Raw genomic sequence first — 16270 nt, 5'->3', positions numbered from 1 at the left:
TACCATACATCCTACTTTAATAGTCAGCTTTTACAACATGCATGAGGGTGTTGAATGTGGAGATATTTAAGACATTAAATTTCAAAGGGGCAAAATTCAAAATGGTGAAATTCTGTTGAGATAATACCTACAATAACAGATATAAAGACACTAAATGTTTATTATATATCTGAAAGAAAGGGATGAAAGTCAACACAGAATGAAACAGGCAAGAAATGTATGAAAATAATTTATTTCAAAACAACCACAATGCACTACATCAAATCTTGCATTGTTACTCATTAAACGTGACGCAGGGATGTGCTTCTTCCACTGCTATACAGTCAGTGCAGTATCAGGGCGGAGTGATACATTCCACCATGTGAAACAGGCAGGGTCATAGAGTTAGTGCGTGAATGTTGGAATGTGAGCAATCAGCATCCTGCCCTGAGTGCCTTTTGATATCAAATATATCAACACTCATCAATAAAAGTTTTGCTTTAAATCAGTTATTGCAGAGCTACAGGTGTATTTAATATCTCATGAAACACACTGCCAAGTTAAAGGAAGTCATATAGCAGTAATTTCAGATACAGTCGGTCCTATACAAGTTACAGCATTCCTACAGTCAGAAATGCTTCATCTTTTCATCAAGTACATTCAGTTATATTTCAGTTATTGCATGGCTACAGTAAGAAAAGTCTCAGCTATAGAATTTTTATATTCAGCAATGTCTCTAATGTTATTTGAGTGCAGTCACTATACATCAGTTATCCCATTCTTACAATCAGCAATGTCTCCAATGTTATTTGAGTGCTGTCACTATACATCTGTTATCCCATTCTTACAATCAGCAAAGTCTCCGATGTTATTTGAGTGCTGTCACTATACATCAGTTATCCCATTCTTACATTCAGCAATGTCTCCGATGTTATTTGAGTGCAGTCACTATACATCAGTTATCCCATTCTTACATTCAGCAATGTCGCCAATGTTATTTGAGTGCAGTCACTATACATCGGTTATCCCATTCTTACATTCAGCAATGTCGCCAATGTTATTTGAGTGCAGTCACTATACATCAGTTATCCCATTCTTACATTCAGCAATGTCGCCAATGTTATTTGAGTGCTGTCACTATACATCAGTTATCCCATTCTTACATTCAGCAATGTCGCCAATGTTATTTGAGTGCAGTCACTATACATCAGTTATCCCATTTTTATATTCAGCAATGTCTCTGATGTTATTTGAGTGCAGTCACTATACATCAGTTATCCCATTCTTACATTCAGCAATGTCTCCGATGTTATTTGAGTGCAGTCACTATACATCAGTTATCCCATTCTTACATTCAGCAATGTCGCCAATGTTATTTGAGTGCAGTCACTATACATCAGTTATCCCATTCTTACATTCAGCAATGTCGCCAATGTTATTTGAGTGCAGTCACTATACATCAGTTATCCCATTTTTATATTCAGCAATGTCTCCAATGTTATTTGAGTGCTGTCACTATACATCAGTTATCCCATTCTTACATTCTGCAATGTTTCCAATGTTATTTCAGTGCAGTCACTATACATCGGTTATCCCATTCTTACATTCGGCAATGTCGCCAATGTTATTTGAGTGCTGTCACTATACATCAGTTATCCCATTCTTACATTCAGCAATGTTGCCAATGTTATTTGAGTGCAGTCACTATACATCTGTTATCCCATTCTTACATTCAGCAATGTCGCCAATGTTATTTGAGTGCAGTCACTATACATCTGTTATCCCATTCTTACATTCAGCAATGTCGCCAATGTTATTTGAGTGCAGTCACTATACATCAGTTATCCCATTCTTACATTCAGCAATGTCGCCAATGTTATTTGAGTGCTGTCACTATACATCAGTTATCCCATTCTTACATTCAGCAATGTCGCCAATGTTATTTGAGTGCAGTCACTATACATCAGTTATCCCATTTTTATATTCAGCAATGTCGCCAATGTTATTTGAGTGCAGTCACTATACATCAGTTATCCCATTCTTACATTCAGCAATGTCTCCGATGTTATTTGAGTGCAGTCACTATACATCAGTTATCCCATTCTTACATTCAGCAATGTCGCCAATGTTATTTGAGTGCTGTCACTATACATCTGTTATCCCATTCTTACATTCAGCAATGTTGCCAATGTTATTTGAGTGCAGTCACTATACATCAGTTATCCCATTCTTACATTCAGCAATGTCGCCAATGTTATTTGAGTGCAGTCACTATACATCAGTTATCCCATTTTTATATTCAGCAATGTTTCCAATGTTATTTCAGTGCAGTCACTATACATCGGTTATCCCATTCTTACATTCAGCAATGTCGCCAATGTTATTTGAGTGCTGTCACTATACATCAGTTATCCCATTCTTACATTCAGCAATGTTGCCAATGTTATTTGAGTGCAGTCACTATACATCTGTTATCCCATTCTTACATTCAGCAATTTTTCCAATGTTATTTGAATGCAGTCACTATACATCAGTTATCCCATTCTTACATTCAGCAATGTCGCCAATGTTATTTGAGTGCTGTCACTATACATCAGTCATCCCATTCTTACATTCAGCAATGTCGCCAATGTTATTTGAGTGCAGTCACTATACATCAGTTATCCCATTCTTACATTCAGCAATGTCTCCAATGTTATTTCAGTGCTGTCACTATACATCAGTTATCCCATTCTTACAATCAGCAATGTCTCCAATGTTATTTCAGTGCTGTCACTATACATCAGTTATCCCATTCTTACAATCAGCAATGTCGCCAATGTTATTTGAGTGCAGTCACTATACATCAGTTATCCCATTCTTACATTCAGCAATGTCTCAAATGTTATTTGAGTGCAGTCACTATACATCAGTTACCCCATTCTTACATTCAGCAATGTCTCCAATGTTATTTCAGTGCTGTCACTATACATCAGTTATCCCATTCTTACAATCAGCAATGTCTCCAATGTTATTTCAGTGCTGTCACTATACATCAGTTATCCCATTCTTACAATCAGCAATGTCGCCAATGTTATTTGAGTGCAGTCACTATACATCAGTTATCCCATTCTTACATTCAGCAATGTCTCCGATGTTATTTGAGTGCTGTCATTATACATCGGTTATCCCATTCTTACATTCAGCAATGTCGCCGATGTTATTTGAGTGCAGTCACTATACATCAGTTATCCCATTCTTACATTCAGCAATGTCGCCAATGTTATTTGAGTGCAGTCACTATACATCAGTTATCCCATTCTTACATTCAGCAATGTCTCCAATGTTATTTGAGTGCAGTCACTATACATCAGTTATCCCATTCTTACATTCAGCAATGTCGCCGATGTTATTTGAGTGCAGTCATTATACATCGGTTATCCCATTCTTACATTCAGCAATGTCTCCAATGTCATTTGAGTGCAGTCACTATACATCGGTTATCCCATTCTTACATTCAGCAATGTCGCCAATGTTATTTGAGTGCAGTCACTATACATCGATTATCCCATTCTTAAAAGAACTCTAGCTCAAAGCTGACATTGATAGTAAGGTGATTTAAACTTAAATGGCCTTCGAACTCCTATTATGCATTTCTAATGACTAACATCATCATGAAGAGCCCAAAATATCAATGATGAATTTCTAAATGTAAAATTTCTCAATTTGCTGTGTGGTCAAAGGGAGATAATCAAACTCAACCAACAATGACATACATGTAGCCTCCCTTTAAACACGCATTAAAAAGAAATATAATAAAAATAGTCAAATTTGTTTCAACAAAATGAACCACAAGATGCTAATTAATAAAAAAACAATCTTAAATCACTGTTTCAATCATCATACTTCATGATGCTGTTCAAAAGTTCACAGAAGGTTAAAACGTTACCTAATTCATTACATTTTGAGACACTGGACTTGAACATTCCCAGAAAAATGTATTTAAAATATAATTTGTTTAAAAGCTGTTCAAAAGTTCACAGAAGGTTAAAACCTTACCTAATTCATTACATTTTGAGACACGTGACTTGAACCGAAAATTCCCAGAAAAACTGATTTTGCTAATTGGACAGCTTGTTCCCAATCCACCACCACAAATTATTGAGTTTATATTTCTATCTGGTATCAATTGGCCATTTCAGTCCATGTGTGTTGAAAAGCAGTAGAACCTCACATCCAAGATCAGAAAAGATTGACAAGTTTACAACAAAACAGAAAAATGAACCAAGTCATAGCCCTTGCTTATAACATCCTTGATAATACAGGGTAGCCTAGTGGGTAAAGTGTTCGCTCGTTACACTGAAGGCCCGGGTTTGAGTCCATTTCTGGTGTCCCTTGCCGTGATATTGCTGGAATATTGCTCAAGGTGACGTAAAACCATCCTCACTCCTTGATTAAACAGTGTAATATATCTCAATTCTATTATGATAAATACCAGTACCCTTGAGGCCAATTCGAATGTTAAAAATACCCATCCAATAACTGTGAGTGAGTTGGATTAAACCCTGCTTGTAACAGTATTCCATTTATATCACTGTGTGTCAGCTTGATGTGGGATGGTTCAAGGAGTGAGTGAGTGAGTGAGTTGGGTTTAACGCCGCTTTCAACATTATTCCAGTTATATCACGGCGTGTCAGCTTAATGTAGGAGGAAAGCCCGAAGTGATGCAGGTCTAAGACGTTTACCACTTTGGTGAAACCTACGAGCACGGGTATGGTGCTGACAAACCTAAAAACATAATCGGGGCAAACCAGGATTCAAACACACAATCACAGGTTTCCAGTGTGCCCAAGGGACGCAACTCTACACAGCAAAGTGCGGCGCCTTAGACGACTGGGCCACCAAGGTCACTCCATCCAATAATAATGGAATTGCATGAATTTAAACAGCTATTCACAATACATGGAACGACGAAGGCTAAATGCCCTGCTGGCTTGTTCAATCCATCTTCCTGAGGCAAGGGAGTTAACTGACTATAAAAGTCCAGTCTCCACCCTTGCTGAACTAGGCTGGACTAACGAGTCTATGCATAGTCCAATCAAAATCGTGCAACGACATCAAAATCCGGTTTGTAAACTCTCATGTAGATTGCAGGATTAGCAAAGCATTTGCACCACCAACTTGTCAATAGATATTTTAAAAATCTTTTCATGTTTTTAAACAAGGTGCTCATGTAATTTGATGCACTTGGCGAGGTAAAACTCGTTTTATCACAATATAGATATTGATTATCGATCAGATCGTCTTGACTGAGTGCCACCATTTTGTTTGAAGCAAATGCATGTGATACGAGAGGTGGAATCTGATTGGTCCATAGGAGAGGCATAGATGGGACATAACTCGTAATAGCCACTGGTGGTACTACGATCCAGCCCAGTAATTCCAGCCTAGTTCAGTAAGGGTGGAAAGTGTTAACTCTTTTGCCTTGGGAAGAATCTAGCATAGTGAGATTTACCTTGTCGTGAATTTCATAGCAGATTTCATCATACAGATAATGATTAATCACTTACTACACTTGTGACATCCAAGAAAAGATTCACAAGCTTACAATAAAACGGAAAATAAAAGTCATAGTCTTGTAGACTATAGCATTACAGTAAGGGCTGTATGGAAGGGAAAATAACATGGGTCAAGGTCTGTGAGACAGTCTATCTTTGATTATCCAGTAATGGTATATCTCAAGTCTAGGCTGATAAATACCAATGACCAATTGCTACCATATCTGTGTTTTAAGCCAGATTCCAATTGCAAGATGCTAAAAATAACCACCTTATAATAATAATAATTATAATAAAAATAATAAAAATAATAATAATAATAATAATAATAACAATAATGATAATAATAATAATTGAAATTTGTAATTTATTCAGAAGAGCTCATAGATCCACATGAATAGAGAATCCCCCCTGAGTGTCTTTTGATATCAAATATATCAACACGAGTTGATAAACGTGAAAAAAGAGGCTTGCCGACGAGTTTTTCCACTTTTATAGAGTGTTGATATATTAGTTATCAAAAGACACAAGGGTGATAACTTATTTATCATCCAATATCATTCTTCCAACTTTTTCAGTTTGTTAACAGTAATAGTGTAATACAGTGTCTTAGTGTAAAAAGTACTGCTAACATCTTCAGTAGCAGAGCCATTAGTGATGTCATTTGATTGTGATGTCATGGTAACCAATGATGTCACAATGGTCTGCAAAGCATTGTGATGCAATTTCATTGCAGCAATATCTACAATGTAGATCCAAGGTGATTTTTCCTGTGGGGGGCAGTTTTGGAAGTTCAAAATAGATGTAAAATGTATATACGTAAAGAACAGTCAAAGAAGAAGATTTATAAGCAGTGGAGTGTGGAGAGATGGGTACTCATTGTACAAGCAAGGACATAATACTAGGGTCAGGCCCAAAAATTGAATGGCAATTTCTTGCGATACTGGCATCTGTTTTAATATACCGTATTCGACGTAATAAGCGCCCAGGGCGCTCCAAAAATTAGAAATTGGGGGCTCTTATTAGAATATTATTTTGGTGAAAAAACACAGAGTTGAAAGATAAATTTCGTGGTTTATGCTGACAGCCTGAAATGTTGATGTACGACAGATATATTTCCAGAATTTAATTGCCAATAATAAAGGGTGCGTATAACACACGAGTGCATATTATACGCGAATAGGGGAAGGAAGTGGTGCGTATTATATGCAAATAGGGGTCTGAAGGGGTGGTAATTGGGATTGTTCACTCGCCAATATATCAGCAAATCTCGCCATGGGTGCTTATTAGAGAGGGGCGCTTATTACGTCAAATACGGTACTTAATGTGACATAGTAGGAGCTAAAGTGTTGACAGTGATTGACACTGATTGCACAGTTTACTCCGCTATGCCATCATGTTATACAGCTCAACCATGCCGCGGTTGTTACAAGCATGGGGATCGTGTCAGGGAACATTAAGTGATGACCCCCTAAGCGATATTTGAAATAAGAATTCAACTGGGACAGACTTTTTCTTTCTCTTGTACATGTATATACACTTACAGAAATTCCAGTGGATACTGTTTGTGTGTCTATTCTTGATACAATTCTTTTATCTTTCAAGGATGAAGTTAAGACCAAAGCGTCTTTTATAAACAAAATGATGAAGCCAAATTCCCAACATCTTAGTATAGTCAATAGTATGCTTAACAACAGACAGTTTCAATAGTCGCAATTAACTGCCAAATTCCCAACATCTTAGTATGGTCAATAGTATGCTTAACAACAGACAGTTTCAATAGTCGCAATTAACTGCCAAATTCCCAACATCTTAGTAATAGTATGCTTAACAACAGTTTCAATAGTCGCAATTAATTAAAAATAAATCATGGATTATGCGAGACTTTTTACAGTCGCATTTCAAACCTGTGTGTTGATTCGCAAGGATAAAGACAACAGATTAGAGTTACTTCCCTTCAGTTTGAATAGCGACAGGGAGAAAAATGTCCAACTTTGACAATTGTCATAAATATGATATTTCTATACATTGATTTATATAATTATCAAGCCTTAAAGTTGGACGAATACTATCACAATACTGACTTAAGCCCCAATAGGCAGTCCTAAATGATAAATATATATGTCATGGAACCAGGATAGCACCACGGATTTGAGTTCTACTCTGGACGTACTATACCATCATGGTGTAAAAACAGTGTAAAACCAAGGTGCTGCACTTGGAACATTCCTCCTGCAGATGACAAGGCCTGGATTATGATTGTTTCTTCCTGTTCTTGTAAATTTCTTCTGTGAAGGGTCTGAAAAAAATGGCAAAAGGAAACGTCACCCATATGATCTTAAAACACTTTTCCTGATTAGTTTAAATCTCATTAAAATCAGACCTTAGTTCTCGCTACTGCTAAACAAAGATCTGAAGACATCCCATTAGGGGTCACGCCAGAACGACCTTTCATCCGACTAACCACAGCGAGGCTTACCAGATTATGAAAATGACAGTCAGAATGTGATTTCTAATCATGCAACCTCGAAAACTTTATACACGGAGTATTCCGAATGATAGTTACGGATTAAACGACTGAATCCATACAATCTAGACCATATATTAGCCATTCCAGAATGTTCTTTTGTTCAGGTTTCCAATTTGTAACCGATAATTTGTAAAAATATGTTTCGAAGCGATAAAGCACGAGAAAGCTCCCTTCTGATTGGTCAATCCATTGGTCGTTCAAAGTTCGCGCAAGGTCGGTCTGACGTGACCCATACTGGGATGTCCTCAGATCTTTGTTTCACGGTAGCGAGAACTAAGATCTGATTTTAATGAGATTGGATTAGTTTTGAACAGAAGGAAACAGTTGTTCATGATTTGTCTTGGGAGTGCTTGCCCGAACTAAGAGGTGAGGTGAAATGGGGTTTATATAGAGACATGCATTCTCGTGTGTGTGTGGCTGCTTGTACCAGTACGGACTGATGCCGATTTATAGTGCTAGCTCACTGAGATACCATGCCGCCGTTTAAACATGAATACTCCACTCAGACACAGTATACTGACTCCAAGCCGACCAGTCCTTGTTTTAGCCTCCTAATGCCGAGTGCCAGACAGGGTAATAACAAGTACCATCTCTTAATGTCTTTTGGTATGACGCGGCCGGGGATTGAACACAGGACCTTCCGCTCTCCGGGCGGACACTCTACCGCTAGACCACGGAGGCAGTTTGAACTTAAAAGAGAATATTACCATGGCACTGTAACCAAAATACACATTGAACACATATAGAGTAATACCGTATTCGACGTAATAAGGGCCCCGCTCTAATAAGCACCCACTGCGATATTTGCTAATATTTGCTAGTGAACAATCCCAATTAGCACCTCTTCCAATTGATCAATGAACACTAGACGTATTTATTCTTGTATCATAGGTATCGTGTGTTATATGCATCATTAAATATGAGCAATTAAATTCTGGAAAATATATCTGTCTTGTATAATACACACAGACTTTTCTTTTGTATCATTTCAGGCTGTCAGCATAAACCACGAAATTTACGATCTCTCAATTCTTTCACCAAAAATATATTCTAATAAGAGCCCCCTATTTCTAATTTTGAGAGCGCCCTGGGCGCTTATTACGTTGAAAACGGTATATTCCTGAAACAATTAGTCCCATCACTTAATAGGGGTGGTGGGGTAGCCAAGTGGTTAAAGTGTTCGCTCGTCGTGCCGAAGACCCGTATTTGATTCCCCAAATGGGTACAATGTGTGAAACTCATTTCTAGTGTCCCTCAATGTAATATTGCTGACAACCATACTCATGTAAATACCATTGTACACAAAAAGCACCGTATTTCCCCCACAATTAGTGCCAACAATAAATAACACCCTTGTGATTCAAAACCCTTGTCAAAACCCTTGACCCTTGCCAGGCATATTAGGAAATAGTGTGGGTGAGTGAGTGAGTTTGGTTTTACGCCGCTTTTAGCAATATTCCAGCAATATCACGGCGGGGGACACCAGAAATGGGCTTCACACATTGTACCCATGTCGGGAATCGAACCGGGGTCTTCGGCGTGACGGGCGAACGCTTTAACCACTAGGCTACCCGACCGCGCCAGAAATAGTATGGGATGGGGACTTTTTAATGTCTTTTGAGCTGCCTTGGATTTAGTTTTTCAAACATTTTTTATCGGTCACTATTTCAATAGATTAAGTTTCTCTCTGAAAGGAGTTGACAAACAGTTTTATTATATTTTACACAACACAGCATATCCAGCAAAGTATTTTTGTTCGTTCTAAAACCTGAGGCAAAATAACAAATAACAAAATCAGGTGGGACCTTTAAATTCTAGGCCTTTTCATTCCTGTATGAACCTTGCCAAAGCTTTCATGCCCATAGTTCCTTCATCCAGATGTTTGTTTGTTTTTTTGTTTAACGCTGCACTCAACAATATTCCAGCCATATGAAGGCGGTCTGTAAATAATTGAGTCTGACCAGACGATCCAGTGATTGACAATGACATGCATCAACCAAGTCAGCGAGCCTGACCACCCGATCCTGTTAGTCGCCTTTTACAAGCATAGTTGCCTTTTACAAGCATAGTCGCCTTTTACGGCAAGCATGGGTTGCTGAAAACCTATTCTAACTTGGATCTTCACGGGTTTCAACCAGATGACATACTTACTCCTCAAATGAAATTGCTACATAGTAGGCCAGTCCTACCCCTGCAGTCAGAAACAATCCTGCACTGCTAGCTCGACTGAAACACAAGCATAACAATAGTCATTCTTCAAAAAATAATAACAACAGAGCATGGGTTAAAAATCCTTTTGTCATCTTTTTATGCAATGCCCATGCAGGTAGTTGATTGTGTTTTGACACCCGACACCCACACTTACATGAGGGCCTTGCCCAGGTAGTTGACTGTGTTCTGACACCCGACACCCACACTTACATGAGAGCCATGCCCAGGTTGTTGATTGTGTTCTGACACCCGACACCCACACTTACATGAGAGCCTTGCCCAGGTAGTTGATTGTGTTCTGACACCCGACACCCACACTTACATGAGGGCCATGCCTAGATAGTTGATTGTGTTCTGACACCCGACACCCACACTTACATGAGGGCCTTGCCCAGGTAGTTGACTGTGTTCTGACACCCGACACCCACACTTACATGAGGGCCTTGCCCAGATAGTCGATTGTGTTCTGACACCCGACACCCACACTTACATGAGGGCCTTGCCCAGGTAGTCGATTGTGTTCTGACACCCGACACCCACACTTACATGAGAGCCTTGCCCAGGTAGTCGATTGTGTTCTGACACCCGACACCCACACTTACATGAGAGCCATGCCCAGGTAGTTTATTGTGTTCTGACACCCGACACCCACACTTACATGAGGGCCATGCCCAGGTAGTTTATTGTGTTCTGACACCTGACACCCACACTCACATGAGGGCCATGCCCAGGTAGTTTATTGTGTTCTGACACCTGACACCCACACTCACATGAGGGCCATGCCCAGGTAGTTTATTGTGTTCTGACACCCGACACCCACACTCACATGAGAGCCATGCCCAGGTAGTTTATTGTGTTCTGACACCTGACACCCACACTCACATGAGGGCCATGCCCAGGTAGTTGATTGTGTTCTGACACCCGACACCCACACTCACATGAGGGCCATGCCCAGGTAGTTGATTGTGTTCTGACACCCGACACCCACACTCACATGAGGGCCTTGCCCAGGTAGTTGACTGTGTTCTGACACCCACACTTACATGAGGGCCATGCCCAGGTAGTTGATTGTGTTCTGACACCCGACACCCACACTTACATGAGAGCCATGCCCGGGTAGTTGATTGTGTTCTGACACCCGACACCCACACTTACATGAGGGCCTTGCCCAGGTAGTTGATTGTGTTCTGACACCCGACACCCACACTTACATGAGAGCCATGCCCGGGTAGTTGATTGTGTTCTGACACCCGACACCCACACTTACATGAGGGCCATGCCCAGGTAGTTGATTGTGTTCTGACACCCGACACCCACACTTACATGAGGGCCATGCCCAGGTAGTTGATTGTGTTCTGACACCCACACTTACATGAGAGCCATGCCCGGGTAGTTGATTGTGTTCTGACACCCGACACCCACACTCACATGAGGGCCATGCCCAGGTAGTTGATTGTGTTCTGACACCCGACACCCACACTCACATGAGGGCCATGCCCAGGTAGTTGATTGTGTTCTGACACCCGACACCCACACTTACATGAGGGCCATGCCCAGGTAGTTGATTGTGTTCTGACACCCACACTTACATGAGGGCCATGCCCAGGTAGTTGATTGTGTTCTGACACCCACACTTACATGAGGACCATGCCCAGGTAGTTGATTGTGTTCTGACACCCGACACCCACACTCACATGAGGGCCATGCCCAGGTAGTTGATTGTGTTCTGACACCCGACACCCACACTCACATGAGGGCCATGCCCAGGTAGTTGATTGTGTTCTGACACCCGACACCCACACTTACATGAGGGCCATGCCCAGGTAGTTGATTGTGTTCTGACACCCACACTTACATGAGGACCATGCCCAGGTAGTTGATTGTGTTCTGACACCCACACTTACATGAGGACCATGCCCAGGTAGTTGATTGTGTTCTGACACCCGACACCCACACTCACATGAGGGCCTTGCCCAGGTAGTTTATTGTGTTCTGACACCCGACACCCACACTTACATGAGGGCCATGCCCAGGTAGTTGACTGTGCTTCCGACATACATGGGATTGCTGACCAGGTTGAAAGGGAAGCCTGTTACTTTTTCATCCATGAGGATTCCAAAATAATCACCTGAAACAACACACCAGCAAACACTGAAAAAATAGGACTGGCTCGCTTTACAAGATTATGGCGTCCTTTGGTCTGTATTAAGATTACGTTACACCTTGTCTTAAATCATTAGTCAGAGGTGAGGTGAGGTGAAATTGGGTTTAACGTCGTGTCCAAGATTATTGCACTTATATAGCGATGTGCATGCACCTGTGTGTGTGTGTGGCTGCTTGTACTAGACCGGACTGACGCCGATTTATAGTGCTAGCCCACTGAGATACCATGCCGCAGTTTAACATGAATGCCCCACTCAGACACAGTGTACTGACTCCGAGTCGACCAGTCCTTGCTTTAACCCCTTAATGCTGAGGGCCAGACAGGGTAACAACAAGTACCATCTTTTAACGTCTTTTGGTATGACGCGGCCAGGGATTGAACCCCGGACCTTCCACTCTCCGGGCTGACGCTCTACCACTAGACCACGGAGGCGGTCCATTAGTCAGCAATGACAACAATGATGACTGAGTATATAACGTGTCTTTACAAATCCTCAGTCACAACTGACCTCTCAGCCAAACTGGCATTCATTACCATGACAACATTAAAACAAATGAACATCACATCACAATTAAGAAGAACATATATACCTACTGTAACCTTTTTATGTTTTGTTTGTTATTTAATGCCACATTCAGCAATATTCTAGCTATATTATGGCGGCCTATAAATAATCAAGTCTGGACCAAATAATTCAGTAACTGCAACATGAACATCGATCCACGTAATTGGGATACAATGACATCCATCAACCAAGTCAGCAAGCCTGACCACTCTATCCCGTTAGTTGCCTTTTACGACAAACATAGCAATAACAATGGCAAAAAAGGGAGAATGGCTCTCTGATACCCCCAACCCGCCTAGTGTGTCAGTAGTTTCAAATTAAATAATGGATAGGGTTAGTGTTTGAAAAATTCATAAAAATGGACAATTAATCAAAACAATTTTTTTCTTTTGACTGCACCCCTCCATATGACACAGATTATATGTACCAAGTTTGAGATGAATCCACTGAACAGTTTAAGAGAAATCGCGCAGACAAAGTTTTTGGACAGACAGACGGAACCTTGGTATAAATAGTAACAGACAAAGGGACAGCCCCTTTTCCACCTTGTGGTGGGGGATAATACTGGATATACCATGTGTACTCACCCAAGTAGGTTCCAAAGAATCCCAGAGCTAAGAAACTGCTGACAACCAACAGCACACCCAGGTAGATGAAAACGTATCCTAGCCATAGGATCCAGTTCTCATGGAGCAGAATGCAGCGGGGCTGACTGTCCATTGCTATCTTGAACCTGGGGACAACAACCTCACTGGTCAACTAACTGACAGACACAGGATCCAGGTCTGGCTTGTAAACAAGTGTTGGTTGGATTGTTGTTTTTTCACTCAGCAATATTCCAGCTATATGATGGCGGTCTGTAAATAATTGAGTCTGGACCAGACAGTCCAGTGACTGACATCACAAGCATCGATCCATGCAACTTGGACCGATGACATACATCAACCAAGTCAGCGAGCCTGACCCCCCAATCCCGTTATCCCCTCTTACGACAAGCATAGTCGCCTTTTACGGCAAGCTTGGGTTGCTGAAGACCTGTTCTACCCTTCATCTTCACGGGCTTGTAAACGAGTGTCCCAAGATGACAATCATGTCCTCTTTGAGATGACAATCATGTCCTCTTTGAGATGACAATCATGACCTCTTTGAGATGACAATCATGACCTCTTTGATGTCTACAAGCTGGACGCCGGAGGCACATCATAAATTACATTAAAATATCTATCTTTCTCTGAATCCCTTCACCAATTATTGAAGATGATTTCCTTGTTTGAAACCAAAACGTCCTCATTTAGTGAAGAAAATCAGAATTAGACAGACTGAACTTCTACTTTTTTATGTGAACAAAAATGTCAGCATGGTCAGTTAAATATAAATTGTATGATGCAGGGTTCACTCTAGGAATTACTGACATGGGCCCTTTATGTGAAAATTTCAAATATTCCAGAGGTACCCCCATAGAGCACAGGGTTTAAATTCCTCATTTTATTTGAAAATGTGGACCTTTTTTCAAATTTAGGGCAAGGCCCCATCCTAGAATTATCCCTGCAAGATACCATGATAATAATAATGATCTTCTCTATTCATACTATAATAACAATAATGATCCTCTCTATTCATGTACAATGTCATACGGTTATAATAATCACACTTCTCAATAATTACAAGTGTGTGAATGTGTGAGTGTTTTTGTTTTTCTTGTTTAACACCACACTCATCAATATTCTAGCTACATGATGGCGCCCTGATACTAATTCTCCGGACCAAGAAATCTAACAATTGATATCATGAGCAACGATCTACACAGCAAAAATCCATGGCAGCCCTTAAATAATCAAGTGTGAATCTGACCGACTGATCCATTAAATCAGCTCTTGCGAACAGCAAATGGACCAATTCGAACCCAGCATGACCCTGGTTCCTAGTTTTGTCCCCTCTTACAACAAACAATGAGACCCGTGAAGATTCTGGGGTAGAATAGGCCTTCAGCAACCCATGCTTGCCGTAAAAGGTGACTATGCTTGTCGTAAGAGGCGACTAACGGGATCGGGTGGTCAGGCTCGCTGACTTGGTTGATGCATGTCATCAATCCCAATTGTGTGGATCGATGATGTCAATCACTGGATTGTCTGGTCCAGACTCGATTATTTACAGACCGCCGTCATATAGCTGGAATATTGCTGAGTGCGGCGTTAAACAACAAACCAACCAACAACAACGACAAGCAATGGGGTTCCCACGGGCAATAAACTTGGACAGAGGTTCTAACAAACCTGTAACTCTTGTAGAGAGTGGCAGAGATAATACAGAGAGCCAGGGCTGTACATGCAAGTCGGGGGTTCCCAAACAGCTTCGAAAGAAACTGTGTTCTGTACTCCAGTCTTGCAACCTGTGAAAGAAAATCTGGTTCTATCATAATTGTGGGGGTGAACGTTCCTTAATGCCACACTCAGCAATACTCCAACCATATCGCGGCTTCCTGTTATAGCCCAGTGGGGTGGAGTCAACCCTCAGATAACCTTCGTACCTTGTCAATCTCATTAAAATCAGATCTTAGTTTTCGCTACCACTTAAAGATCTGAGGACATCCCATTACGGTTCACGTCAGAACGACCTTTCGCAAATTTTGACCGACCAATGAAATGACTGACAAGAAATCAACAGTAGCCAATCAGAAGGCAGCTTTCTCGAGCTTTACGACACTAGTTTCAAACTGGAGACTACACTTCGAAACATATTTTGACATATTCTCGATTAAAAAAAATAAAACTGATAAGAAGAACATTCTGGAATGGCTTATAGATGGCCTAGATTGTATGGATATAATCATAAAACCTGTAACTGTCGTTTGGAATACCCCGTGTTAAATATTTGCATGACAAGAAAACACATTCCGACTGTCACTTTCATGATCTGGTAAGCGAAGCTCTGATTGGTTGGATGAAAGGTCCTTCTGACTTGACCCTTAATGGCAAACCCTCAGATCTTTGTTTGGTATAGTGAGAACTAAGATCTGATTTTAATGAGATTGGTGCCTTGTCTACTTGTTGACCAGGTTAATCTTTGGTCATGTGAACAAGGCGTCCGACCTCCGATCAGCATCATCAGCAAGTCACTGGTTCTAATCCCATCAATGGAATACATCCCCACAACAAGTAGCAGAGCTCCACATAACTTTTTGGGCAATTGAGTTTTTACTCAAGGGTTTCTATTTAAATTGGGTTATTACATTTTTCATTGGGTAACCAATATTTTTTCACTCATGTATTATTCATCACTCTATT

At 40.6% G+C, this 16270-nt stretch overlaps 1 protein-coding gene across 2 annotated transcripts in view; it reads right to left on the bottom strand.

Annotated features, from left to right (window-relative positions):
• Positions 1-264: 264 nt before the first annotated feature.
• LOC139461207 (phosphatidylethanolamine N-methyltransferase-like) overlaps positions 265-16270 on the bottom strand; it is a 31234-nt gene continuing 15228 nt past the window's right edge. For both annotated transcript variants that reach the window (XM_071242806.1, XM_071242807.1), the window contains exons 3-7: positions 15260-15375; positions 13574-13719; positions 12274-12385; positions 10198-10272; positions 265-7815 (exon numbers count right to left, since the gene is read on the bottom strand). In XM_071242806.1, coding sequence (XP_071098907.1) covers positions 7770-7815; positions 10198-10272; positions 12274-12385; positions 13574-13719; positions 15260-15375 — 495 coding nt within the window. In that variant the 3' untranslated portion in view covers positions 265-7769. The remainder of the gene's footprint in view (positions 7816-10197; positions 10273-12273; positions 12386-13573; positions 13720-15259; positions 15376-16270) is intronic.

This window comes from Haliotis cracherodii, unplaced genomic scaffold (assembly GCF_022045235.1).
Source record: "Haliotis cracherodii isolate W230 unplaced genomic scaffold, xgHalCrac1.p SCAF_14, whole genome shotgun sequence".
In the NCBI taxonomy this organism is placed as follows: Eukaryota; Metazoa; Mollusca; class Gastropoda; order Lepetellida; family Haliotidae; genus Haliotis; species Haliotis cracherodii.
The sequence above is the reverse complement of the archived record's forward strand: the minus strand, read 5'-3'. Positions and strand labels throughout refer to the sequence as shown.